The 27134-nt window shown below is 52.1% G+C and overlaps 1 protein-coding gene across 3 annotated transcripts in view; it reads left to right on the top strand.

The window, feature by feature from the left end:
• The window catches only part of SEPTIN9 (septin 9), a 260392-nt gene that overhangs the window by 92012 nt on the left and 141246 nt on the right, over positions 1–27134 (top strand). Inside the window, exon 1 of one of the 3 annotated variants that reach the window (XM_073312123.2) lies at positions 23916–24401. The exons of the other annotated variants lie outside the window; for them this stretch is intronic. Coding sequence (XP_073168224.1) covers positions 24347–24401 — 55 coding nt within the window. The 5' untranslated portion in view covers positions 23916–24346. Of the gene's footprint in view, positions 1–23915; positions 24402–27134 lie in introns of those variants that run through there. 3 annotated transcript variants of the gene reach the window in all.

Genomic DNA, 27134 nt, shown 5'->3' with positions numbered 1-27134 from the left:
GTACTCCTTTTCTTTTTGCGAATACAGACTAACACGGCTGTTACTCTGAAATATGTCAACATTGACTCTGTACATGCAACTGTCCCTTTAACTTCTGTGATGCCTGGCTTAACAGGAGCTGGAATGGCCCCATCTACCTAGTGCCCCCCACTGAGGCCAGCATTCCAGTGGAATCTTGCCACTTCAAGAGCCCTCCTGAATTCTGCCACCTCAGGGTGGATGCTGCAGAGAACTAGGAACCCAGTAAATGACCTGCTGTCATCTCTTAGGAAAGTGTGAAGAGCGACTTGTATTGCTCTTTATGCCACAGGACATTTGCATGAGGTCAGGATCAAAGGAAAACTCGCAGCTGTTAATGTGTTTGTAGCCCATCTTTGTGATGGATAAAGTTGATCTCAAGGGTTGGTTTGTTTGTTTGTTTGTTTGTTTATAACAAAGGAAAAAAGATTTTTTTTTCCAGTTGTTTTTTTAATATCTGGACTCCCCATCCTTCCTTTTGCTGGAGGACTTTTTGGAGGGTGGAGAAATGGAATAGGAGAGTGACCCCACCCACAATGGTCCGATGCGCAAGCTGCAGCTATCTCTTATATGGCCCTCATCACCATCATATCAGACTGCCTTACAGACATCATTGAACTGTTCTTCACAACCCTCCTGTCAGGTAGGGAAATGATTTTCCCTCATTTTACAGCTTTGGAAACTGAGGCACGGGGAAATTAAATAACTTGACCAAGAGCGTACAGGAAGTCTGTGGCAGAGCCAGGAACTGAACACAGATCTACTGACTCCCAGTCCAGTGCTTTTTCTTTTTGTCTCAGCCCTCAGTTAAGTTGGACAATGAGATGCTGAGGCCTCCAGAGACAGTTACTCTTCCCCCCCACTTTTTTCACTGTCAGCTGTTTGAAGTTAAACAGGTTTTAACAAAATAATTCCATCCCTTCCCACCAAAATTAATAACCAAAGGGTCAAAATGCACTTTGTGATGTAAGTGGAGCGGCTCTGGGTTTGCTGTCTTGAAGTGAGGCTGGGAACCATGCTCTGGCCTGCTGGCAGTGATCTCTTCTCCGATAAACTCTGAGCAAGCATTATTGGCAGGACCCTTATTTGGAAATTTTCAGTTATGGAAGTGAATCCGCATCGGCAGACTTTAGCAATAACCTTTGGAAATCTGATGGCATCTGTGGTGTCCATTGGCCTGCCAAGATGTGCTGAAGATCTATTGCTAGGGAGCCTGACCAAAGCATCTCCACTCCAGAGATTAAGGACAATGCCTTGAGTCTGCTGAATATGGTAAAAGAGCCTTCCCTGTATAGGAGGATCTCACCGATATGTCCAAAGGTAGGGTCATGGCTAATGTGTAATGCATACACTTGTTCTCTTTTTCAATTCCTTTCTAGGAGAAGGTATTTAGAATTTAAAATCAATCCGAATGTAACTTCTTCAGAACAGGGGTTGTCTGAGTCTATGTGTTCGCACAGCCCCTATCACAATGGGGCTGTGACGTGGGTTGGATCTTTTGGATGCTATTGCAATGTAACGATGAAATAATAATGACGAGACAGTGGGGGAAGTCACCTGGGTTGCACGGGGTGGCTGCTGAGGCCAGTAATTGAACAAATGCAGCCTGCCCTACATGTTTGAGATTGCGGGAGGGTTTAATGCAGGTGAGCACCTTACACTTGTCTCACTACCATGCCTGCATGCTTCACTCCTGTCTGCAGGGACACTGATAAGGTCTCCTGATCAGGACAGAAGTTTGCAATTACACTTTGCTGCCTGCAGATGAGCCCAGTGGCCAGGGTGTGACCGGGGCATGTGCTATGTACACAGGTCTATGCATGTGGAGATGAAACTGCTGCTCTGTTACTGCAAGGGGGCAGCCAATGCATGACTTGCTTCTGAAAGCCGTTTGGCTCTGCAGCCTCCATTTGAAACAAAAGCAAAGCTAATGACCCCAAAGCCCACAGCAAGACGTGGAACCGAGCCGTTAAACAGCTACAGCAAGGCTGGTTTGATTTAGGGGGCTGATGGATGGAGGCACTTCCTGTCCAAAGAGCACTGGTGGCTAGAGCAGCTTAGGACAGCACTTCGTAGAGCAGATGCAAAGCCAAACGCTGTTTTCAAACTCATGGCTTACCCCAGTCCAAGCCTTTTTCCCTCTTTCCCCCGTATGCACCCATATAAACTAGGCCAGTTCTTATTAAGGGAGCAGCCCCCTGCTTTGGTGTCTTTGACTCTTATCTGGTTCCAAAGGCCTCAGAGTCAGCTCATCTCTAATGGTTTCACTCCGATGGGTTAGAGCCTGGCTAGCGGGTTGCATGGAATGTTAACTTAGCATTTTTCACTTCCTGTTGATGGGCTGAAAATCCCTCATCCTCTCCCATCCTCCATCTCCTCCCGAATCTACCACCTGGGTCAGTGCTCTGCCTCCCTCCATCTCACATGCCCCATGCACCGCCATCCTCCATCGCTTTTCAAATCTACCACCTGGCTCAGTGCTCTGCCTCCCTCCATGTCACATGCCCCATGCGCCGCCATCCTCCATCGCTTCCCAAATCTACCGCCCGGCTCAGTGCTCTGCCTCCCTCCATCTCACGTGCCCCCTGCTCTTCCCTTCCCCACTGCAGGGGAAACGCGGCAATGACCCTTCTGGTTCATGGGTACCACTCCACCCCCACCCCTGCCAATCGTCTCACAGCAGACGAATCTTTATTAGGCTCCCTTCTGTATTACGGGAGCCAGCATCCACAGCCCTTTTCTCTTGCGTGTGCAGAAAGCTGCTTGTGCCAGTGGAAGGGCTTCCGTGAGCAGAAAACCAGAACAGTCTGACCCAGTGGCAGCCAAGCACTTAGCACTGCCATGCAGAAGTCTTGGGTTTGATTCTCTGTCTGTACTGTCTTGCCCCCATTTGGTGGAGGCCGCAAGTGCTGAAATGGGAGTCTCTGAGTGAGAAGAATTTGTTCTCACCAGGAAAGAGTAGCCTAGGCCGTAGCATGGGTGGTGTGGCGGATGGTCTGTGTGTGTGTGGAGTGAGGGTGGGGGAGTCCGCTGAAGCCTGGGACAGGGCTGCAGGAGGCCTCAAAGGAAAATCACCTAGGACCATGCACATCATACAGAGTCGGCTGGTTGTACAAGTATTACCCTAGGTGTGTGCTGCACTTCACAAGCCAGTAAAAAGCAAAGGTCCCTGCCCTGTGACCTGACAGTTTGGGACAGCCTGGTTGCCAGAGAGACATGCAGCCAGCTTCACTCTTGGTGTCCCTACTCTTCCCTGGGTCTCGCCATCCCTGACGTCCCATTGAGGGGCTACTCAGAGTCAGAACTGGATAGCAACACCTTGGCATGCACTGGGTTTGGCCCTGCTCCACTGGCCATGCAGAGTGGATTACTGCGTTACTGCTGCCTGGGGAGCCCGTTAGCTGAGAAGTATGGAACTGGCCCATTAGTATAATGTGCTCTGGTTAGCACGTGCTTCTCAGTTACACTCCCTTTATAAACAGTGCCTGTCTCCTTTACCACAGAAGGCTGGAAGAGTGGGCACATCTGGGAGGCTTTCTTGGGCATAGCTCCATGTCTACATGCATGAGGGACTCAACTTTCTACATCCTTTTTTGTTTGGAGAGAGGAAGGGTGAGCTAGTGGTTAGGGCTCAAGCTTGGGACTCAAGGGAGACCCTGCAGACAGGTCCCAAGTCACTATGCTAGACTACAGTCCCAGGCCACAGAGAACATGCTTTCTCCTGAGTATAGTTTTTCCTTCTCCAGATCATCAGCCACTCTCCTTCCCACTGTAGGTCCCCTCCATTGATCATTGGCTGGCCTGCTAAATGGTCTGTATTTTTGCCTGGATGGGCACAATGTATAGTGCCCACCCAAGCAAAAATACAGTGGAACATCAAAGTTACAAACAACCTCCAGAATGGAGGTTGTTTGTAATTATGAAATGTTGGTAACTCTGAACAAAACAATATGGTTCTTCTTGAAAAAGTTTACAACCGAACATTGATTTCATACAGTTTTGAAACTTTACTATGCAGAAGAAAAATGCTGCTTTTAACCATCTTCTTTTAAATGAAGCAAGCACAGAAACAGTTTCTTTACCTTGTTAAATCTTTTTTTTAACTTTCCCTTTATTTTATTAGTAGTTTACGTTTAACACAGCAGTGTACTGTGTTTGCTTTTTGTCGTTGCTGCCTGATTGCTGTCACGGAGTGTGGGTGAGTCCGGGGCCTGCACCCCTCTTACTGGGATTCACTGTGACTCTCAGCCAGCCAGTAAAACGGAAGGTTTATTGGACAATAAGAACACAGTCTAAAACAGAGCTTGTACGTACAACCAGGACCCCTCAGGCAAGTCCTTCTGCGGGGCAGGGAGCTTAGACCCCAGCCCTGGGGTTCCCTGCGTTCTACCACCCAGCACCAAACTGAAACCAAAATCCCCCCAGCAGGCTCTCTCCTGCAGCCTTTGTCCAGTTTCCCAGGCAGAGGTGTTACCTCCCCCTCCCCCTTCTTGCTCAGGTTACCGGCTCTCAGGTCTCCCATCCCCAGTGAAACTCCCCTGCCACATTCCCAGGTCAACACTCCCCCCTCCCTGCCATGTCACATCTCTCCCCCCTTCGAGACTGAACTAAGCTGGGTCACTCTGACCAGTGACCTGGGGAAGTTCAGGGCACCCTCCCCATGACAACGCATCCACTATCATGTCGGCACTTCCCTTCACATGGACCATGTCCATGTCATAATCCTGCAGGAGCAGGCTCCACCTCAGGAGTTTGGCGTTGGATCCTTTCATCTGGTGCAGCCAGGTCAGGGGAGAGTGGTTGGTGTACACGGTGAAATGTCACCTGAAGAGATATGGGTTTAGTTTCTTGAAGGCCCACACCATGGCCAGGCATTCCTTCTCGATGGCCATGTAGTGTTGCTCCCAGGGTAGCAACTTCTTGCTCAGGTACACGATGGGGTGTCTCTCCCCCTTTTCATCCTCCTACATTAACACCACTCCCAGTCCCGTGTCTGAGGCATCGGTGAACACCATAAAGGGCTTGTCAAAGTCTGGGTTTGCCAGAACTGGGCCACTGACAAGAGCCTCCTTCAGCGCCCGGAAAGCCTCCTGGCACTGCTCGGTCCAGACCACCTTGTCTGGCTTCCCCTTCTTGCATAGCTCAGTGATGGGGGTGGCTATGGTGCTAAAGCGGGGCACAAACCTTCAATAGTATCTGCCATCCCAATAAAGGCTTGGACCTGCTTTTTGGTGTGGGGAGCGGGCCAGTCTCTGATCACCTCCACCTTAGCTGGTTCCGGCTTTAGGTGGCCACTCCCCACCCGATGGCCCAGGTAAGATACTTCAGCCATCCCCACCTTGTACTTCCCAGCTTTTATGGTCTGCCCAGCAACCTGGAGTCGGTCCAGCACTTGTCTAACCTGGGACACATGGTCCTCCCAGGTCTGACTAAAGACACAGATGTCATCAATATATACCACGGCAAAACTCTCCATCCCCTTCAGTAGCTGATCCACCAGGCGCTGGAAGGTGGCCGGCGCTCCCTTGAGGCCGAAAGGCAGGGTCAGGAACTCATAGAGCCCCAGAGGGGTGATAAAGGCCAATTTCAGCTGGGCATCTGCATCCAGCGGCACTTGCCAGTAGCCCTTTGTAAGGTCCATGGTGGTAAGGTATCGAGCTCCTTCCAATTTGTCTAGGAGCTCATCAGGCCTGGGCATGGGGTAGGCATCAGATACAGTGATGGCATTGAGCTTCCGATAGTCCACCCAGAACCGGATCGACCCATCCTTTTTGGGGACCAGCACCACTGGCGAGGCCCTAGGGCTGGCAGATGGCTGGATCACCCCCAAAGGCAGCATGTCCCTGACCTCTCTTTCCAGGTCCTGAGCAGTTTTCCCTGTGACTCGGAAGGGGGATCATCTTTCTGCACCTGGTGGAGAGTCAGATTAGTGCATTCAGGCTGGTTGGAAAACAGCTGTCGGTACGGATGCAGCACCCCCCTGATCTCAGCTTGCTGAGCAGGGGTTAGCTGATTCGAGAGGGGAATTGTTTCCAGGGGTGAACCAGCTCTGGTCCCAGGTAACAGATCTACTAAAGGGTCATCTTCCTGCTCCTCCCAATGTCCACACACAGCCAACACCACATTCCCCCTGGCATAATATGGCTTCACATAGTACACCCGGCGGTGGTGCGCCCGGTTAGACAGCTCCACCACATAGTTTACCTCATTTAGCTGCTTGACAACCTTGAAAGGGCCCTCCCAGGCGGCCTGTAGTTTGTTCTTTCTCACGGGGATGAGAACCATCACCTGATCCCTGGTGGCGTAGGCACGGGCCCGCGCCGTGCAGTCATACCAGGCCTTCTGCTTCTTCTGGGCTCTGACCAGATTCTCCCTGGCCCGGCCCATGAGTTCAGCAAGTCTCTCTCGGAAGATCAGGACATACTCCACCACTGACTCTCCATTGGGAGTGGTCTTCCCCTCCCATTCGTCTCTCGTCAGGTCCAGGGGGCCCCTTACCCTCCTTCCATATAACAGTTCGAAAGGCGAAAATCCGATAGACTCCTGGGGTACCTCCCTGAACGCGAACAGCAGGTGAGGTAAGTACTTGTCCCAGTCCTGCGGGTGCTGGTTCATAAATGTTTTCAACATCATCTTTAGCGTCCCATTGAACCTCTCCACCAGCCCATTGGACTGGGGGTGATAAGCTGAGGCCCAGTTGTGCTGGACCCCACATTTCTCCCACAAGCACCGGAGCAGGGCCGACATGAATTTGGATCCTTGGTCTGTCAAGATTTCCTTGGGGAACCCCACTTGGCTGAAAACGGTCAGGAGCGCATCTGCCACGGTGTCTGCTTCAATGGAAGCTAAGGGCACTGCCTCGGGGTAGTGGGTGGCAAAATCTACCACCACCGGAATGTATTTCTTCCCCGACCGGGTCGTCTTGCTGAGAGGTCCCACTGTGTCCATGGCCACCTTCTGGAAAGGTTCCTCTATGATGGGCAAAGGTTTCAAAGCCGCTTTCCCCTTGTCCTGGGCCTTCCCCACCCTCTGACAGGGGTCGCAGGATCGGCAATACTGCCGGACAGTAAAAGTTCTGTAGCAACCTCTGCCGGGTGTGCCAGATTCCATGGTGCCCTGAGAGGGGGATGTCATGGGCCAGGTACAGTAGCTTGCGGCGATACTTCTGGGGGACCACCAGCTGCCTCCTGATCCCACAGGACTCCACTTCCTCTGGGGGAGCCCATTCTCAGTACAGGAACCCCTTCTCCCACAGGAACCTCTCCTGGCAACCTCTCCTCATGGTCCGTACCACACTGAGGTCGGCAAGGTCCCTGAGCTTCCGCAAGGAGGGATCTTTCTGCAACTTGGCCTGGAACTCAGTGGCTGGGGAAGGGATGGGGACTGGTTCCCTCTCATTGGCCGGGTCTGAGGCCACAGCCTCTCTGAGCTGTGTCCCTCGGCGCTCCCTCCCCACCAGGGTAGGGTCCTGCGCCTCCGGTGTGGTACCCTCCCCAAGGTCGGGGTGAAGTGCCCCTCTCTGGCTCTGGCTACGGGTCACAACCAGGACGGTCTGGGGCTTGCTTGGCCAGTCCCCTAGGTCCCCCCCCCATCAAAACCTCAGTGGGCAAATGGTGGTGCACCGCCACATCCTTGGGACCCTCCTTGGCCCCCCATTTCACAACCACGGGCACCTTGAATGGGGTCCCGCCCACCCCCATCAAGGTCAGGTAGGTGTTGGGCACCACCCGATCTGGGGCCAACACCTTGGGCCAGGCCAGCGTCACCTCCACGCCCGTATCCCAGTATCAATTGACCTTCCTCCGATCCATCTCCAGGGGAACAAGGCACTCTCTCCGGAGGGACAACCCTGCGCCCACCCTGTAAACCGAGCACCCTGAGTCCAGAGCATCCAGCCCTCTGGCGGAGCTGGCCTGGGGTACTCTTCCCTCCTGAGCAGGTGGTAAGCTGGCAGCCCCCCTTGCCTGGGCCGTCTGCCCCTCGTCCAGCTGGGTCCCCACCCAGTTAACCCTGGGTAGGTTGGGTCTGCTCAGTCTGTCCCTGAGCCTGGGGCACTGGGTCTGTACTGCCACAGTGATAGCAGCTCATGTCACGTTGGTCCCCTCGAGCGGGTCGGATGGTCCTGATGCCAGGCGTTCCCCTTGGGAGGGGGTTCTCTATATTTCCCCACTGGGAGGTCCCATGGTGACTCTCTCTCTGCATCATGGGGAGCCTGTTCTTTTGGGACTCCTCCCTGCTACTCCCTGACCAACTGTTCACCAACTCGTTGGGGGTTCTCTAGCTTTTTGTCCACCAACCATAGCCTCAGGTCAGAAGGGCACTGTTCATACAGTTGCTCCAGTACAATTAGGTCAAGCAGGTCCTCTTTAGCTTGGACCCCAGCTGTCCACTTGCGGGCATATCCCTGCATTCGGTTGACCAGTTGTAGGTATATGACCTCAGGCGTTTTACGCTGAGTCTGGAACCTTTTCCGGTACATCTCGGGGGTCAGCCCAAACTCACGGAGCAGGGCCTTTTTGAACAGTTCTTAGTCCCCTGCCTCCGCCCCTGTCATTTGGCTGTACACCTCCATGGCTTTGGGGTCCAGTAAGGGGGTGAGAAACTGGAGCCTGTCTGCAGGGTCAACCCTGTGCATCTCACAGGCATTCTCAAAGGCCGTCAGGAAGCTATCTATGTCCTCCCCCTCCTTATGCTGGGCCAGGAAGCACTTATCAAAGCTCCTTGCAGTCTTGGGTCCCCCCTCACTCACCGCAGCCGGGGCCCCACTGCTCCTCAGCCTGGCAGCTCCAGCTCATGCTGTCTCTGCTTCTCTTCATGCTGCCTCTGTTTCTTCTTCTCCTCCTGCTCATGCTGACGTTGCCTCTCCTTCTCCTACCGCTCATGCTGACGCTGCTTTTCATGATCCTCCAGCTCCCTCATTTTCATCTCCCTCTCCCATTCCAGCCGCCTCCACTCCAGGGATGGGGAGCTCCGCCGGGAAGATCCCCTGCTGGCTGCCGGAGTCAGGGTGCCCTCGGTTCACTGGGCTTCCCCCAACCCCTCCCCTAGGCATAGGTAGGAAGGGTCTTGGGATATCCTCGGCAGCAGTCTGACCCCTTTCAGCCTGGTCAGGCCCCAGGGCCCACACTGTGTCCCCTGGGCGACTTCCCTCAGGGATAGGGATCAGGTCATCTAAGCGATCCTTCTCCTCCAACTGGGCAATTAACTGTTCCTTGGTGGACCTCCCAATGTGCAGCTCCCTCTGCCTGCACAGCTCCACCAGGTCACTCTTAAGGCATTTAGCATACATCTCCCTGCTGGCCACTCGCAGGCCTGTGCAGCTTTCCACGGGTTCCAGGAAGAACCACTAGGGTGCCAGTCCTTCTTGAGGTCACCACCTCTTTGCCAGGGTCGAGCTGCAGACTCCTCCGCCCCTGGGACTGCTCGCTGCAATCCCCCGGGGGACCCTTTACTGCAAAAGTCCTTCTCTCTGGTCACGCACTCCCAGGGCTTAACCGCCCCCTGAAACTGTCTCTCTCTGAATCTTCAGCATGCCCGGTCCCCGTCAATCCCCCTTCGTTTTACTGTTCCCTAGTCACTTACTGCAGGAAGCGCCGTTCACGGGGTGCAGTACATCCCACCTCTCCCACCAGTTGTCACGGAGTGTGGGGGAGTCCGGGGCCTGCACCCCTCTTCCTGGGATCCACTGTGACTCTCAGCCAGCCAGTAAAACGGAAGGTTTATTGGACAAAAGGAACACAGTCTAAAACAGAGCTTGTACGTACAACCAGGACCCCTCAGTCAAGTCCTTCTGCGGGGCAGGGAGCTTAGACCCCAGCCCTGGGGTTCCCTGCGTTCCACCACCCAGCACCAAACTGAAACCAAAATCCCCCCAGCAGGCTCTCTCCTGCAGCCTTTGTCCAGTTTCCTGGACAGAGGTGTTACCTCCCCCTCCCCCTTCTGGCTCAGGTGACTGGCTCTCAGGTCTCCCATCTCCAGTGAAACTCCCCTGCCACATTCCCAGGTCAACACCTGCCCCTCCCTGCCCAATTGCGTACTTCCGGTTCCAAGTGAGGTGTGTGGTTGACAGGTCAGTTCATAACCCTGGTGTTGGTAATTCTGAGATTCTATTGTACAAGCCATTTATCAGACGTGCCCCAGGGCTTCCTGCACCTGCAGCACCATGGACCGCTTGCCTTTGTCCACACCCGGTATCAGTGAACACCAGCTCCTGACCGACAGACTCTTTGACAGATGTTACTTGTGCAGCGGCTGAAGCGAGGATACTCATAACAAGAAGTGTGCATGGCAAAGGCTGGCTTTCACCATTGGCTGAGTGCCAGAAGGAAACTGACGCTCCCATGCCACAAACCTTGGCTACACCAGAGAACAAAGATTCAACAGGCTGCAAGGGAGAGGAAATAGTCTAGCTCCTCTTGCTTAGTGTGGGCGTGGAAGTTCTGTGCTGACAAGGCTTCCAAGACGCACTTTCCCTCGAGGGGGGATGGGCGTAGGTGTACAAGTGCAGAGGAGAGGTGGAGAGTGACGGGGGGACAGGCCGGCCTGTGTGGATTGCTGTGATCCTGTCTATCTAGACCCTTATCACTGCACTCCTAATGATGCGCACACCGTGGTTCGGTGCTAGTTTGGACTGGAGGCAGAGCAAAGTTCAGTGATTGCCGGGAATCTCCCTCATGCTGCAGGATTTTAAACAGCTGAAGGGCGCTCAGCAGCTGCTTGTGCACTTTGTGAGGCAGGTGTGCCCAGTTGCAGGTGAAAGACATTTGCAGATTAACTAGTGGGGCTGTGTGGTGTTAACCAGAGGGCATGAATGAACTGACAGGCTGCACACTCTGATGGGCAGGTAAAGAGGCTGTATTACGACAGGCATTTGGTTCTTAGTGGTACTGTTCCCGAAAAGAAGTGGTGGATGTTGATGGTCTGGCAGCACCGTGAAGAGTTACACACAGCATCATATATAACGATTTCCCACACTAACCCTGTTCCTTTTGCTTATACCGACCTCACGCTGTTTTGCAGAGGGGAAGTATGGTCTAGCAATTAAAATACAGGACTGAAAATCAAGTGACTTGGTTTCTAATTTGGCTCTATGACTGCTCACTGTGCAACCTGGGGCAAGTCACTTGATTATGAGTATTGCAGCAGTGCTTAAGAGCCCCATTCCAGGACCCCATTGTGCTAGGCGCTGTATGAACAAAGAACAAACCCTCCCTGTACCTCATTTTCCCTATCTGCTTAACAAGGATCAGGATATTTCTCAGCGAGGCGCTGGGAGGCTTGCTTCATGGGTGTTTGCAAAGGCCTTGGAGATCTTGGAGGGTACTCGCAGGAGAGGAAAGATTGATTTATTTTTCTGTTCCTTTCACTTTTTTTTCCCTACTCGTGCTTCTTTTAATTTTTTACTAAGGTAAAGCTACCATGATAGAACTGTGCCTTGTAACTTTATTCTATCTGCCTCTTGCAGAGGAAGCTGGGTGGGTACGTAACTGAGGAATTGTTCTTATCAGCTCTTCGAATGTTTTTTTCTAAAAAAAATCTTTAAGGAAAAGCGGTTGAGGAGACACCATCTCTCTCAGGGCCTGCTCCACCCTATTGCACTCCCATTGACTCGGGCTTTGGATCAGGCAGCCTGCAGCTTGTGTATAAGATCTTCATGGTCCCAATAGATGCCATGTGGGGCTTGGAACATCACTGGAGCCTCTGCAGGGTGGTGAGAAGCCAAGCAGGGACTGGCACATGTAGCAGGAACCACTGGAAACAGCCTCATGGCAAAGCAGTAGGGAGCCATAAAAGAGGAAACTCTCCAGCCATGTGCTGGCGTATTTATGACTGGAAAAGTTCTGGGTTGAAAAGGTCACGCGCACACGGCTGAAGGAGCTGCTGGGGAGCATCTCTAGAGGCTGACTCCCCGGCTGGTTTGTGTGCTGCTCTCTGGAATGACATACTCAGCTGGATAGGAAAAGAGCATTGCACTATCGCCTAGCAGCCTGGTGTAACATGAGAAGGAGCGCAGAGGGAAGGGTGGGCGACAGACAGGCAGGCAGAGAGAGGAAAGACTAGGCTGTGTATGTGGGAGGAGAGATAGGGGCCAGGGTTGTTGTATAAATCGGAGTAGCCCAGGGTAATCTCTGCAGCACCTCAGCATGGAGAGCCCATCTTCTTCCTACATCATCTCCTTATCCTGAAGGAAGGAGCTCGGAAGCTCTCAGCTGGAGACCAGCTGCAAAGGAGAGGGAGAAACATCTGGCAGCAAAGCATGGGTGTTACATTGGCTCATTCCTTCCTCCGAGCCCTCTCTAATTAAGGGCTGCCAGGTAGTTTTCAGTAAGCAAAGTGGCCTGCTTCTATGGGGACCAGGGTCCCAGACTAACCTTTCCCCCACCCCATTGTCCTTCCCTCCATGAGCAGAAAGACATGCACAATATCTCCTGCTGGGAATGTGAGGACATCTCCTCTCGCTCAAGATAACGGCCCAGCGACTTCTGACAGAGTCAGATGCCTCTGACAGCTGCACGGGAAGGCTTTGCGACCGGAGACACGCTGGGCCACGTGTGTGTGTGTTAAACTCCTCGGGGCCCAAGCAAGGGTTCGGACCCCTCTCCTCCTGGTTCAAGTGTCTTTTCCATGCTGAGTTTTGCGCCTACGTGTTGTAACGTAGGGTAGCCTCTACATTATTTCTATGTGTGCAGCATGATGCATTGTCAGCTCGTTCCCCTTCTGGGAGAGCACGCTTGGCCTTTGTTGTGAAAAGGCAGCCTCCAATAAGGCTGCACCTTAAACTGAACTTTCACAGTGAGTGCTGAACTGAAAATAAACAAGCTGGAGGAGAATTTCAGGCTGACCTTATTTTACCTTGAAGGCCGCAGGGTCTGGGTAGATATAATCCCAATTGGCATTTCTACTCCCCCTTCCTCAAGGATTTCAGAGCATTTAAGTCTCCCAGCCTACCCCCCACAAGGCATGGACATGGTATCATCAGCCTATTTCCCCCCTCCCTGAGCCAGTAGCCTAGTGGTGCAGGTCTCTCTTGGGCGAAGGGAGGCAGCGAGCATGCTGTGTCAACGCTGCCGCGTTGGCTGAGCTAGAGTGTCCGTGTTCTGGCGAAGCTGGGGAGTTCAGCATGTCCCTCAGCCCAGGCTTCGGACAGTGTTTTCGTTTCCCGGCTCCTCAGTGCACACAATAGCCGGAATTGACGGCTCCACGTGAAATGCTTCCAGCTGGGCTCTGACACTGATGCCATGAGTGACTCATGTGTTTGCAGCATGAGGTCCGTGTGGTCAATAGCAAACTCATTAAGTGCACACGGGTTGCTCTGTGCAAATGGACAAATTGCTCATTCAGGTCAATAAGGCTCTGAGTGCTGCTGGGAGCATCGCCTGGGGAGGGGGACGCTTCATGTCCGTGTGCAGCTGACAGAGGCAGCAGCAGAGTCCCTGTATGGAGCCCGCTGGGCTGTAGGCCACTCTCCCTGCAACCTGGCATGCTACTGCTGTCCCCCCATGTGTTCCATTATAGTCTGTAAAACTGGGCCTGTGTGCTCCCTGCATCTTCCGTATCACATCTGCTCAGGTTGCTGGAACAAACAAAGTTTCTGTTGCCAGAGACAATGTAGCTGCAGAAGGGCAAGCTCTTGTTAAACAGAACTGTCAGCTCAGGGTCCAGTCCTGCAGTCCTGAGATGGGAAAACGGCCATTAAAGTCTAAAAGAGTTTTGCCTGCATATGGGTAGCAGGACTGAGACTCAAGTCTGAATTCCAGACCCCCGTCTCTTTTATGCCATGTAAATCTAGTATAAATCCTGCTGAAGCAAATAGGTTTAGGGCCAGATTCTCATCTCAGTTACACCAATGTAAATCCAGAGCGACTCCATTGAAATCAAGGGAGTTATTCCAAGTTGCACAAGAGGAGGACTGGGCCCTTTGCATATTGTTGGCAAGATCTGGTGTGCATGTATGTACACATGGAAGAGAAAAGGCACGGCTTGATTCTCTGACTAACTGAGCAAATTTGATCTGGAAACACTGATGGAAAAGAAGTATCATTGTACAGTCACTCTTCTTGCTGTAACTGTATTTTAGTAGCACGTGTTTTGTTTCAGGCTAAATTCATTCCTGGGTCCTGAGTTTCAAAGGAGTTCAGGGTCAGGTTTTGAAATGCTCAGCACCCACAGCTAGGGCCAGGCTTTCCAAAAAACTCAGCTCCATGTAGGTACCTGAATACCTACATTTTTGGAAGATTTTTGGAAGAACTCCCCAGCCAGATGCAGTTGATGTGCTGACCCCATTTGAAAATCTCTGCCACTAATACACTCTCCCTCAGTTTCCCCACCTGTAAAAGGGAGATCACAGGGCTTCTTCCTAGGGGCGTTGTGAGCAGAAACTTTGTGGCGGAAACCTGAGCACATGTGACTCAGAAGATGACGGGTGCACATGGGTTCATGGACAATGGCCAGTTTTGCAGTCACTTCACTGACCAGTTAGAAAGGAAGCCCAGCCCAATTTAATGACACTGCTTCCTTCCTTCTCTAGGAAGTTGCAAACCTTTCCTTCCCTGTTCCCTAAGCATCTGGCTTAAGATTCTGTTGGATGATGTGTGTGTTTGCATTCACTGCACTGGATTTGGTAGGGATCCTAGTTCTGCCTAGGGGCTGGAACGGGCAGGAAAGCTTTCCTGTGTGCTGGCTCTATCTTCCAGAGTTCTTTGGTGAGGGAGAGCAGCTTAGGAGCAGTGAAGTCACTTGGGCTCCTCATTCCTCTGCCCCCTAATGGTTGGAAAGCCCCCTCTCTCCTTGAAGAAAGAAAAGGAGTACTTGTGGCACCTTAGAGACTAACCAATTTATTTGAGCAAATAAATTGGTTAGTCTCTAAGGTGCCACAAGTACTCCTTTTCTTTTTGCGAATACAGACTAACACGGCTGTTACTCTGAACCCTCTCTCCTTGGTTTTCCACTTCACTGCTGATGTTCTGACCAAAGCAGACAGGATGGACCAGGCAGCACTGCTCCTGCATCAGCCACAGGGGGAGCTATAGAGCATTCCAAGCCCTGGCCTTCTCCCTGCAGGGCACAGAGGCTGGTGTGTTCTTCCTATGGAAAGGGAGCCCTGGCCTGGAAAGCTGTTGAGGGCTGATTCATCATGGAGCAGCTGCAGATTCAGCTCAGCAGGGGAGGCGTCTGACTGCCCGATGTGAACAGCGGGTCCCCTCCAAGGGTTCCATTTTCTAATTAGAGCCAGGGGAGGAAAAAAGAGGGTGATGGGGATTAATTATCTGCTACAGTTTGCTGGATAATTTTAAAAATATGCCTACAGGATTCATTTAGCCACAATGACTCAGGCCATCTGCTGCAACTGAGCCTGGCATTCGAGGGGGGAGCAGACTGTGAGAGCGATAAGGCGGGACTCTGAAGGGTTTAGAGAAGAGAGCGTACTCGCCATGTGACATGTCACTCCTCTCTGCCATCCACAAACACACCATGAAAAGTGCTTTTTAAAGTGGGTGGGGATGGAGAGCCCTTACCAGGCCTGAGCCCCTCAGGCACCTTAAGAAGGGTCTGCCATGCCTCCTAGACCCTTCCTAGAGAGAAATGGGGGTTTTGCCCCTGTTTTATAATACAGCTGCCTGGGCAGTCCTCTGCCATGCCATGGTCCCTGGCATCTCCTCCCCATCCCTGTGCAACTGCAGGATCTGGAACACAGAAATTTCCCAGCCTGCATGAGACCAGAGGTCTGTCTAGCCCCATAGCCAATCAGTGGCACTGGCCAGTACTAGCTGCTTCTGAAGAAGAAGATTGCCATGGGATTTGGAAAACTCAGACTCCAGCGTAAGTGAGGATGCACACAATTGACTGGGGAGGTTGGAGATATGTTGGAGCCCAGCACAGAGTCAGCTGAGCCCCTGAATTCATAAGAACCAGGGGGAAAGTTTGCTGTGTAGGAAGGTTGCTGGCCAGCCAAGTGATGATATTGCAATTGTGGTTTTTTTTATACCGGTCTTAATGTAGCTGGCTTGGTCAGTGGGATGCCTTGCCAAACTGGAAAGTTTCCAGTTTACCAGAAAATCCAGTTTACCAGGAAATGCAGTTATGTAAAGTATGTAGGTTACAATCAACTTACAGGTAGCATCTGTAACTATAGCATGGCAGGGCTAGAGAGCCAGTAAAGACTAAGTCTGGGGGAGAATGACTGATCACAAAAAGAACTGGCTGGTTTAAGTGGTAGGATTTGATTGGTTGCTTTTTAAGAGAAGAGCTGCGAGTCATAGGCCAGGGAGAAAAGACAGGTCTGGAGAAAGCATTTGAAGAGAGCCAGGAACCACCCAGTTCCTGACCGTAGGGATAGCATAAGCAAAATACTTCTACTATGGAGAATGAAGGTCAGAGCTGCTGCTTGTCCCAGATATTAAGGGATTACACTAGTTTTAACTTGGCTCCTGTATTTTGCAGGCTGCACTTGTAGGATGTTCACAGGTCCTAGCAATCACTTCTGGGGCCTGTGAAACATCATCACACAGGAACATTGCAAGTGACATAAAGCTTGGTGGAATGGTAAATAATGATGAAGACAGGGCAGTCATATAGAGCAATCTGGATCGCTTGGTAAACTGGGCTCATCCAAACAAAATGTGTTTTAAGGCAGTCAAAGACAAAGTCATACCCTTAGGAACAAGGAATGGAGGCCATATCTATATATTGGGGGAATGTATCCTTCACTCTGAAAATAATCTAGGGGTCAGAGTGTACAAGCAACTCAACATGAGCTCCCAGTGCAATGCTGTGGCAAAAAAGGGCTAGTGCAAACCTTGGATGTATAAACAGGAGAGTAGTAAGTAGGAGGAGGGAGTTGACATTACCACAGAAAAACGGCCATACTGGGTCAGACCAATGATCCGTCTAGCCCAGTATCCTGTCTTCCAACTGTGGCCAGTGCCAGGTGCTTCAGAGAGAATGAACAGAACAGGCAATCATCGAGTGATCCATCCCCTGTCATCCACTCCCAGTTTCGGGCACTTAGAGCCTTAGGGACACCCAGAGCATGGGATTGCATCCCTGACCATCTTATCTAATAGCCACTGATGGACCTATCCTCCATGAACTGATCTAATTCTTTCTTGAACCCTGTTATAATTTTGACCATCACAACATCCACTCTGTATACGGCATGCGTGAGACTGATACTGGCTGCTTTTTGGAAGAGATGTTTTAGCCAAACATAAGTCATTGGGCTCAATACAGGGGTAACGGAATGTAATTTAATGGCCTGTGCAGGGGTGAAAGTAAGTCTAGGGACTTACTGGTACAGGGCTGGGCTGGGGCCGGCTCTGGCCCCCGGAGAGGGCGGGGCCTCGGGCAGAAGGGGTGGGGCTGGGGGAGGTCAGAGCCAGCCCCGGCCTACCCTGTACTGGCAAGTGCCTCCTTCCCCCTCCCCGGAGTAACAGCGGCAGCTGCGGCCTCTGGCAGTGGTTTAAAGGGCCCTAGGCGGTAGCAGCAGCTGGAGCCCCGGGCCCTTTAAATCTTCCCCGGAGCCCCGCCGCCACTTCCCCAGGGCTCCAGCAGCAGGGCTCCGGGGACAGGGCTCCGGCCGCCACTACCTCCCCGGGCCCTTTAAATCGCCACCCCAGCCCTGTCGCCACTTCCCCAGGGCTCCGGCAGCAGGACTCCGGGGACAGGGCTCCGGCCACCACTACCTCCCCGGGCCCTTTAAATCGCCACCCCAGCCCCGTCGCCACTTCCCCAGGGCTCCGGCAGCAGGGCTCCGGGGACAGGGCTCCGGCCGCCACTACCTCCCCGGGCCCTTTAAATCGCCACCCCAGCCCCGTCGCCACTTCCCCAGGGCTCCGGCAGCAGGGCTCCGGCCGCCACTACCTCCCCGGGCCCTTTAAATCGCCACCCCAGCCCCGCCGCCACTTCCCCAGGGCTCCGGCAGCAGGGCTCCGGGGACAGGGCTCCGGCCGCCACTACCTCCCCGGGCCCTTTAAATCGCCACCCCAGCCCCGTCGCCGCTACCCCAGGGCTCCGGCAGCAATTTAAAGGGCCAGGGGCTCCACCCGCTGCTGGGAGCCGCAGACCTTTAAATTGCACCTGGGGAAGCCGATCTACCCCGGTACAGCGCGCTGGCTCTTGCCGCTACGCCGTACCGGGGCATACCGGCTTACTTTCACCTCTGGGCCTGTGCGATACGGTCAGACTAGGTGATCAAATGGTCCCTTCTGCTCTTAAACTCCACGAATATATGAAGTGCCATAATGGATCAGACCCAAGGTCTATCCAGTCCAGAATTCTGATTCTGCCAGTGGTCAGTAAGAGGTGCTTCAGAAGAAGGTGCAAGAAGGTGCACCAGGGGAGAGGCAGTGATGGGATAAGCTGCCCCAGGGAAAGCTGTCTCCTGACCCTGGCCAGCTAGCGTTCAGATTTTGCCAAGGCATGAGTGTTTACCTTCCTTCTAAAACTCCTGTTAGTTTTATAATATTTACTATTGTAAATCTGGATATTCTTGTTATCCATAAACATGAGTATCCAATCCTTTTTGCTCACCGCTAGCATTTTATTTATTTATTTTGCTATTTGCTATCCTGGTAGCTGATTTCAATAAGAGATTGCATATTGGGGTTAGCACCTCAGTCTCTTCATTGACAAATTCCGTCACAGCTCTAGATGCCCTCATCTGGGTCTGGTGATCCATTGACAGCACCTCATCTTTATTACCAGGAAAGATTAGATCTGGGGTACCCATCTCCTCAACATCTTCTGTGGTGCAGACTGATGCAAAGCAACCGCATAGCTGAGATTATGTCAAGATAGCTGAGTTTGCCCATTAGATAAAGTCAACCTTCCCACCAATCCTAGCAGACTGGGTAGATTTGGGAGACTATAGGAATAAATCTGGCATTCAAGGAGTTTAGGAGCAGATTGGAAACTAAGAAGAGATGAGGACAGCTGTATGGAGGAAGAGAGGAGATATCCAGTCTGCTAAGAATCTACAGCTCTATATCTTAACCCAACAAAAGCGAAACAATTCCAAATGAAAGCCGCCTCTTCCGTCTCTCGTTGTGCCCAGTTGTTATACCCCATCTGGTATATAACTTACTCACTGTTCTCACACTCCTGTGCTAGTGACAGTGGCAGCTTTAGCTCAGATGTTGGTTGCTTTCCTCCCAGATTAAATCAAACCCACACAAGCGATATTACTTAGGGTTTTGTTCAATATTTAGCAACTATGGGTATTGTGATGGGGGCGAGGCCAGATGGCTATAGAAAAGTAGTGGGAGATAGATATATTAGCTCCAGGCTGAACAAATCCCTGGTACCAGGTTAAGTGAAATGGAAGCTGCTCCAGGTCAATTAAGACACCTGGGGCCAATTAAGAACTTTCCAGAAGGCAGGGAGAATGCTAGGTTGATTAGGACACCTGAAGCCAATCAGGGGCTGGCTGAAACTAGTTAAGAGCCTCCTAGTCAGTCAGGTGGGTGTGCATGTCAGGAGTTGTAGGAGGAAGTTGTGCTATTGGAGAGGCTGAGTAGTACACACCATATCAGGCACAAGGAAGGAGGCCCTGAGGTAAGGGTGAAGTGGAGCTTGAGGAAGTGAGGACTGCTGTGGGGGAAGTAGCCCAGGGAATTGTACATGTTATGTTTCTAAAAGGTCAGCTACCATAGCTGATACTATTAGGGTCCCTGGGCTGGAGCCCGGAGTAGAGGGTTGGCCTGGACTCCCCACCCCCCGCACCTTTGCCCCCTGATTAATCACTGAGACTGGAAGACAACAGAGACTGTGTAAGGAAGAATAACTTCTCCTCACTTCCCTTGCTGGCTTATGATGAAAATGGCTCAGTAGACTGTCACCCTTCGCTCTAGAGAAAGAAGGGTTACATGGAGGATCACAGTGAGCCTCTGAGGCTAGCGAAATCTGCCAGGAAACGCGGGACCCACGGAGGCAAGGACAGAGCTTTGTCACAGTATGTCTATGCTGCAATTAGACACCTGTGGCTGGCTCATGCCAGCTGACTCGGGCTCGTGCTAAGGGGCTGTTTAATTGCAGGGGAGACATTCTGGCTGGGGCCTGGGCTCTAGGACCCTGCAGTGAGGGAGGGACCCTAACATCTACACTGCAATTAAACAGTCCCTTAGCCCAAGTCAGGTGGCACGGGCCAGCCGCAGCTGTCTAATTGCACTGTAGGAATACCCCAAGTCTGAGTATGCTGCATGCCACATTAGCTTTTCTAATATTCCTTTTCTGTGCACCACTCAGTGTGCTATTAATAGAACAGATGGCATTTAGCAGCCTTATATGAAAAGTAATTATCTAAGGGAATGGAAGAAGGAAAAAAAAGGAATCATCCGGAAAGCAACAAGTTGCAATATGGCCGGACAAATCTCTCTCCCTCATCTCTTCCCCTGGCCCAGGTTGTGCAGTGTGAGGCAGTGGAAATTTTCCCATTTCCTCCACAATAGGTATCATTTTACCAAATAAACAGAGAGAAAGGGGTTTTGATTTCCTGTTGATGACTTCATTTCCCCTATCTCTGTATTTATGGAATCCCTGTGCCTATCTCTGTTCTGGAAGCTGTTTCCCTCTGTATCACAAGAGATGTATTTCCCAGAGAAGCTATGAGTCCAGGCTCTGGCTCTGTTGTCATTGAGATAACTGGCATTAAAAATATATCCAACTAGCAGGTTTTTCCACTAGTTAGTTCACTCCCTATTCCCTGACCCCTTCCCCATCTCAAAAACACAGATTCCATCACACTGCAACACTATTGCCTGGGTGACATATTTTGGAGGGTAACATCAGACTCCAAACAATGGACCTGGCTCAGTGAGGGTCTCAGCAGTCTCCTCTCACACTGAATTCAATGGGAGTTGAGGGCACTGTGTGGTTCACAGACACTACTCAGCCCCTCTGAGGGCCATGGGTTGTTTTCCTTCCATATTTCTTTCTTTCTTTGCTTGCTCACTTTATTTTTTATTTGCATTCCACCCCTACCCCCATCATGACAATTCACCAGAGGCTTATGCCCATTAGCAGTGCTCATCTCAGTCAAACTCAGGTTATACAGCTCCCAATACTGAGAGAATTCTCCATCAGTTTTAGCAAGGCAACTTTTCTCTACCAATGGTTTTCAACGTGTGGTCCATGGATCCGTGGTCTGCAGACAGCGTCTAAGATTTCCAAAGGGGTCCGCACCTCCATATGACATTTTTTAGGAGTCCACAAATAAAAAAAGGTTGAAAACCACTGTCTTGTACTAGCCAATTGTAAATCTCAGACTCTGGGTTTGGGTTTTTTTTGTCCATTTAAAATGGATTGTGGATATAACCCCTGCACTTTAGCACCATACAAGAAGGAAACACAAGCTTCCTTTCAAAATTGGTGCCAAGGCCACTGGTACAGGTCAGCAGCACTGGATCCTGTATAACAATAGTTTCCTTTTCCCAAAGACTCAGTGTAGATCTGAAAATGGCAAGGGCCTACTACTAAGGATGTGAAATTAGCATCACAAGAAAGGCAATTTGAGCTGTGAACCCATGTGAGCTCATGCCGTTGTCTAACTCACTTGGAATGTATAACTGGGCTAATTTACCATGGGCTTCCAAAGAAAGTTGCACTCATGTATTTTTGAGCAATCTCACGTTATCAATGCAATAAGCATCTACATTATTTTTAAACCTGTAATGGCAAGGAGGCATAGTGCAAACCTCTCGGAACTGTTTGTGGTTTACCAGTTCCTTGTAAAGAATTCAAGACACGAGCATTATTCTTTTTAAAGGGAGGCTGTAATGTCTGACAAGTTATTTGTAGCTTAAAATACCATGTTGCTGTTTTAAAGGATGCATTAATCAGCTTGTTTAAACAATCATGATTTTCTTTTTTTAAGGAAGTCCTTCCACGTATTAGTAATAAAGCCTCAGATTATTAAAACTGGGTAAAAAACAAATCACCTTTCCTGCTGCTGCTTTCATATGGCTTAAAACCAGCAGTGTTAAATACCCAATCTAGGCTGGCAATCCATTTGTTTGCTTCATGTGGTCTGTCCTGTTAGATGCTAGGGCACAACCAATGTCATCAGATCAACAACTGAACATCACTCAGTGAAGTCCTGGATTGGACAGCAGTGGAAATCAGCTGTGCTTTACACTTTTCATTCATTTGCCTTTTGGATTTCTGGCGCTTTAGACAGCTTTGGGCTAGTCTGTTTTGCTTTTGGGTTCCTGTGTGCTAGGACAAGTCTCTTTGGTGTTTGGGGGTGGAAAGTCATTAAGAATTTTAAAATAAAATAAATCTGTAGATGCACCCCTATTGCAGCAATGGAGGGTTATACCCGGCCTGCTCCTTTCCACATCGCTTCCCCCATGGCCTAGCAGAAAAAGAGTTAAATTGGGTCTGTTTTATGCTACTTTTCCTGCTACTGTCTCTGAACAAATTCAGTGGGTTAGGGTAGCACAGTCAAAATGATTCTGAGGGAATCATTGGTTGGGAGAATGACAAGACAGAGGGCCAGATTCTGCCACCCCTACTCCGATGCTATGGGGTGATGAGCTCAGTGTAAGAATCTACCTAGAATGGAACAGAATGTGCTGAGTAGTAGCCTTCTCTGCGGTTACACATACCCAGTCTGAGTAAAGGCGGTAGTATCTGAATCACAATGGGAAGGGGAAAGCAGAAGGGGAGGGGCAACATCTGAGAAGAGGGGAGGCAGACAGTGACAAAACAGAAAAGGAGTACTTGTGGCACCTTAGAGACTAACCAATTTATTTGAGCATGAGCTTTCGTGAGCTACAGCTCACTTCATCAGATGTTTACCGTGGAAACTGCAGCAGACTTTATATACACACAGAAATCATGAAACAATACCTCCTCCCACCCCACTGTCCTGCTGGTAACAAAACAGAGTCACAAGCTGCACCAGGGCTCTAGGGCCAGAGTATATCAGTCTGAAACCACCGAATTGTGGAAGACTCAGTCCCCAGGGAGATGCAGCATGTCTCACTGCTCTATAGCAATCTCTGATCAGCTGCAGGAACCTGCACTGATGCTATACTGATGGGCCTAGTCTAACCAGTTAGACAGAGTGAGAGGATCATAAGGGACTGTCCTACAGAAAGGCGGTTACTGGCACAGCAGGGCTTGACGCTGTTGGAGGAGGGAGTACAAGGGGGAATTGGGGAGGTAAAGCAAAGGAGGAAGGTCCTGTGTAATCCAAAGAAGGTTGGAAAGCATGAGGCCTTATCTATGCACTAAAGTTGCACTGGTTTAACTCACTGAATTGGTGCAATCCTTGAGGCCCGCTCTACACCCATTGTTTGGCCTGACTGAACTAATTCTGCGATGGCTATGGTTTTCTACCACCCTCCCCCCGTGTGGGTCTGGTTAAGCTGGTTATAGGAGGGTAGCTTATTCCCCTGTACTTAACTGATTTAGGAGTGTCCACATAAGGGAATTGCACCCCATTTAACTACAGGCGGTTAAATCAGTGTCTAAACCCATTTTAGTTACTGTTGGGTGTAGACAAAACCTGAAACAAAGAGGGGGACCAAGAAGAGTAGAGGCGGAAGCGGTGGGGAGAAGTGTGGAAATACAGGGAGACTGGCAGAAATAAAGGGGGGGGCGGGTATAGAGGCAACGGGGAAAGCCTATGTCAGTACTGGGTACAGCGAATGAGTCCCCCCCACGGGGGAAAGGGGCTGCAGGGTGGCATGTTCCCTGTCTATAGTGGCAGGAGGTGATTTCTCCCCGTGGCAGGGAATGTGCGAATGGGGCACCCCCAATGGTAAACAGCATCAGCCCAGCTCTACCCAGATGAGCTCCCGGGTCCTTGCTCGCCCGCCCCAGCCAGCTCGCCTCGCGCAGCGCGTTTGCAAACACCGGCACGACCCACTTGCACTTCCTCGGGCAGCGGGGCGCGATCGCCGCCCTCCCGCTCTGTTGCTCCCCCCTCTCCCGGGGGCGGCGAGTCAGCAGCCGGGCGGTAGCGAGGTGGCTGTGCCCCCCGGTCCCCGAGCTGGGAGGCAGGTTTGACGGGCGTGCCGAGCAGCCAGTGCGAGGAGGGGAGGCTGGGCTCCGCTCGCACGGGCTGGGGCTGGGGCTGTGCCCTGGGTGTGCGAGCGAGCGAGCGGGGAGGGCTCCTTCCCTCGGCCCTTCCTCCATTCATTCAGCCCGAGCCTGCGAGCGGGAGGGGGCCCCAGAGGGGCTCCGGCGAGCTCGGCAGCGAACCCAGCCCGCGGTCGCTGAGATCCTGCTGTCCGGCCGGCCAGGGGCTCGGCAGGAGTTTGGCCGCAGCGCCGCCACCCCCAGCCGGGGGCTTTATTTGGGGAGGGGGTGGGGGCAGCGCGCCGCGATGTCAGACCCGGCGGTGAACGCGCACTTGGAGGGCATCATCTCCGACTTCGAAGGTAGGAGCCTGCGCCGGGGGGCAGCCCCCGAGCACTCCCGGGGGGGGTCCCCACTTAGCGCTGGGTGGGATATTGCTGTCTGCCCCTCCCCCCCCGCGCCCCGGCTTGCGTAGGGGCAGCAGGAGGTAGCGCCTGGGTGGAGGCTGGATTGGGGGGATCTGCCGGGACGTGAGGCGGGGCCCGCTGGCCCCTAGGCTGGAGGAGCGCACGGGGCTGCTTGCGCGCTGGTTACTTTCCAAGCGGGCGCTTCAGCCAGGACGCTCCGGGCTGGGCTGGGTCTGCGGGGCGGCCCTTGCAGCGGGTCCCCTCTCTGCCCTTGGGGCCGGCTAGCGGCGGGGGGTGGCGCAGGGCAGGGGGTCGCTAGCTCCGGTGAGTGGCAGGCGGAGTCCCCGGGGACTGGAGGGTCTCAGCGCTGTAGCTGCCTTGGGGGCTCTGTGCGCCCCAAGCCTCAGCAGAGGCCGGGCTCTCAAGGGGACAGGACAACAGCCGGCAGCTTCCGCCGCCCCCCCGTCTTTGCGTCTTCTTCCCCGCCGTTGTGCCTGCTCGGGCCGGGCCTGCCACCGCTCCAGGCTCCAGTCATCTGGGGCTGGGGTGGATCCAAGGGCCAGCGTTGCCTCCAACCTCCTGTTGAGCTGTGTCTGGGGCAGCCTCCTTGGCAGTGCAGGGAGTGAGGCCCTTCTGTTCCTGGGTCCTCTCCAGAGGGGGATTATTGCCAGCTCCTCCCCTTCCCCCCAACCAGAAAGAGACCTGGAAATATTTCCGTTATTCCAGCAGCATCTGTGCTCAGCAGAGCTCCTCAAGTTCCTGGCCCTGGGTTCTACAGGGCAGCGTAGCAAATCCGCAGGCAGATCAGTCCGGGATTGCTAGGCACTCTTTGTCTGTGGGGCAGTGACTGTCGGGGCCCTGTCCCCAGAACCTGCCAGCACCAGATTGGGCTGAATCAGGTGTGGCCATGGGATCTGTGTGTTTGGCGCTCATCCAGCGGTGTGTAAAGGGTTAGCTTCCAATTCGCTCCTCCAGTGTGGCAGAGTTGGGGACTGAGCCCAGTTCTTTGGGTCCCAGGGCTAGGCCAATGTCATACTTCGTCTCTTCCAGGAAATGTGGCAGGCTGCACTTTTAGGAGGGGTGAAAAGTGCTTTTCACTTCTGCAGGGAGAACAAGGGGGTTGCCATCTCCTGGAAACAGCTCCATTGAGTCACTACCACTGGCCACGGCTGGTGACCGTCCCTCTTACGCAGGAGGGCAGGGGACAGACTGGGTGGGGTTTGACCTCTTCTTCAGCAAAGTGAGAAGTGTTTGGCTCCACTTGTTGACTTGTCCGTACTTCTGTAGGTAGGGCTGGGGAGGCTGGAAAAATTGAGGTGTCTGAACCTGGCCGACTGCCATCTCACATCCTCTGGCAGCTTTTTGGGGAGCTCAGTGGTGATTGACTCAGTTCTGAGTGTACGGGGGTTTTTTTTGGTTCAGCGCAATGGTGCATTCTGTTGTTATCTGCTTCGGGAAGATCTTCAGGCTGTTTTTTTCCTGTCTTTTCTTACTCTGTTTATGTAGCTTTTTGGTCTGAAGTGCATGCCTGACATAATAGAGAAGACTGTGAATCTCCAAGCACATGCAGGGCTTGCTTGCCCTTTGCTTCTCTTGGATGCCAGCACAGCTTGGAGATAGCTGTGAGATGGCCATAGCTAGAGCTGCCGGAGGAAGCTTCTTTTGTGAACTGGGTTCGAATTTCTACTGCCTGTTACGGCCTCATTACTTTGTGGCAGCCTGAACTTCTGGAGAGCATACAAGAGAGAAGGAGTACCTCCTTCTCAGACCCTTGTGGAGCGCTGAAGGGTTTTGAGGGATGCCTTTGAACTGAGGGCTCTGGGCATGTGCCCAATGTGCTGAGTTTTCAGGAGAGCACAAAGAACTAGCCTAGTCAAGTCTGGACTCTTGCCAGAGAGGCATGTAGGCCAGAGACAGGCAATGACAGGACAAAGGGACTAATCTGGAATGGCTTGGAGAACACAGGTGTGATATTAAGATCAGGGGGATTGTTCTTCCTAAAAATTGTGCGAGTTCTGGAAAAGCAACATTTTCCCTCCAGAAACACTGGGACTTAAGAGCCAGCCATGGTCCAAAGAAACGGAGCTTTGCACAGTGTGCTGTAGAAAACCAAGAGATAGCAGAATCTAGGGCAAGGATGATGGGTCATGGCTCTAGATCTGTCCGTCTAGATACTTCTGTGGCCTCTGTAGCCATAGTCTCTCAGAATTAAGTCTTGTATCCCCTGCAGTGAAGCAGGGACGTATTTTCATTCCCATTTTGTAGTTGATGATACTGAGGCACAGCATGTCTTGCTCCAGGTCACACACAGCTGGGAATTGAACCCTAAGTCCTAGTTCAGTGCTTCAACCACAAGATCATCTTTCCCCTCCTGTGAAAATCAGGGGCATGTCCTCCACAGTGTGGCTACCCCTCCCTCGCAATCTTTTACCGTGCAGGACTCCAGACTCGGCAGCAGCACGCTGGGAGGGGTGGGTGGGTGTGAGAGAGGGGGAAATACAATCTCATAACAAAGTAAGTGCTGGTGGAAGTTTGGAGTGAGTGAAGCTGCCCGACTGCTCGATCAGTTTTCCACTCTTTGTTTCCTCTAGTGCGTGTATAACTGCCCTTCAGGGACTTGCACTCACATCCCTACTGAAGTATGCTCAGGCTCTGAAGTAATTACAACAACCCCTTTCACCCATCCCA

Source organism: Lepidochelys kempii, chromosome 14 (assembly GCF_965140285.1).
Source record: "Lepidochelys kempii isolate rLepKem1 chromosome 14, rLepKem1.hap1, whole genome shotgun sequence".
Lineage (NCBI taxonomy): Eukaryota > Metazoa > Chordata > Testudines > Cheloniidae > Lepidochelys > Lepidochelys kempii.
This window is presented reverse-complemented; position numbering and strand designations above follow the sequence as displayed.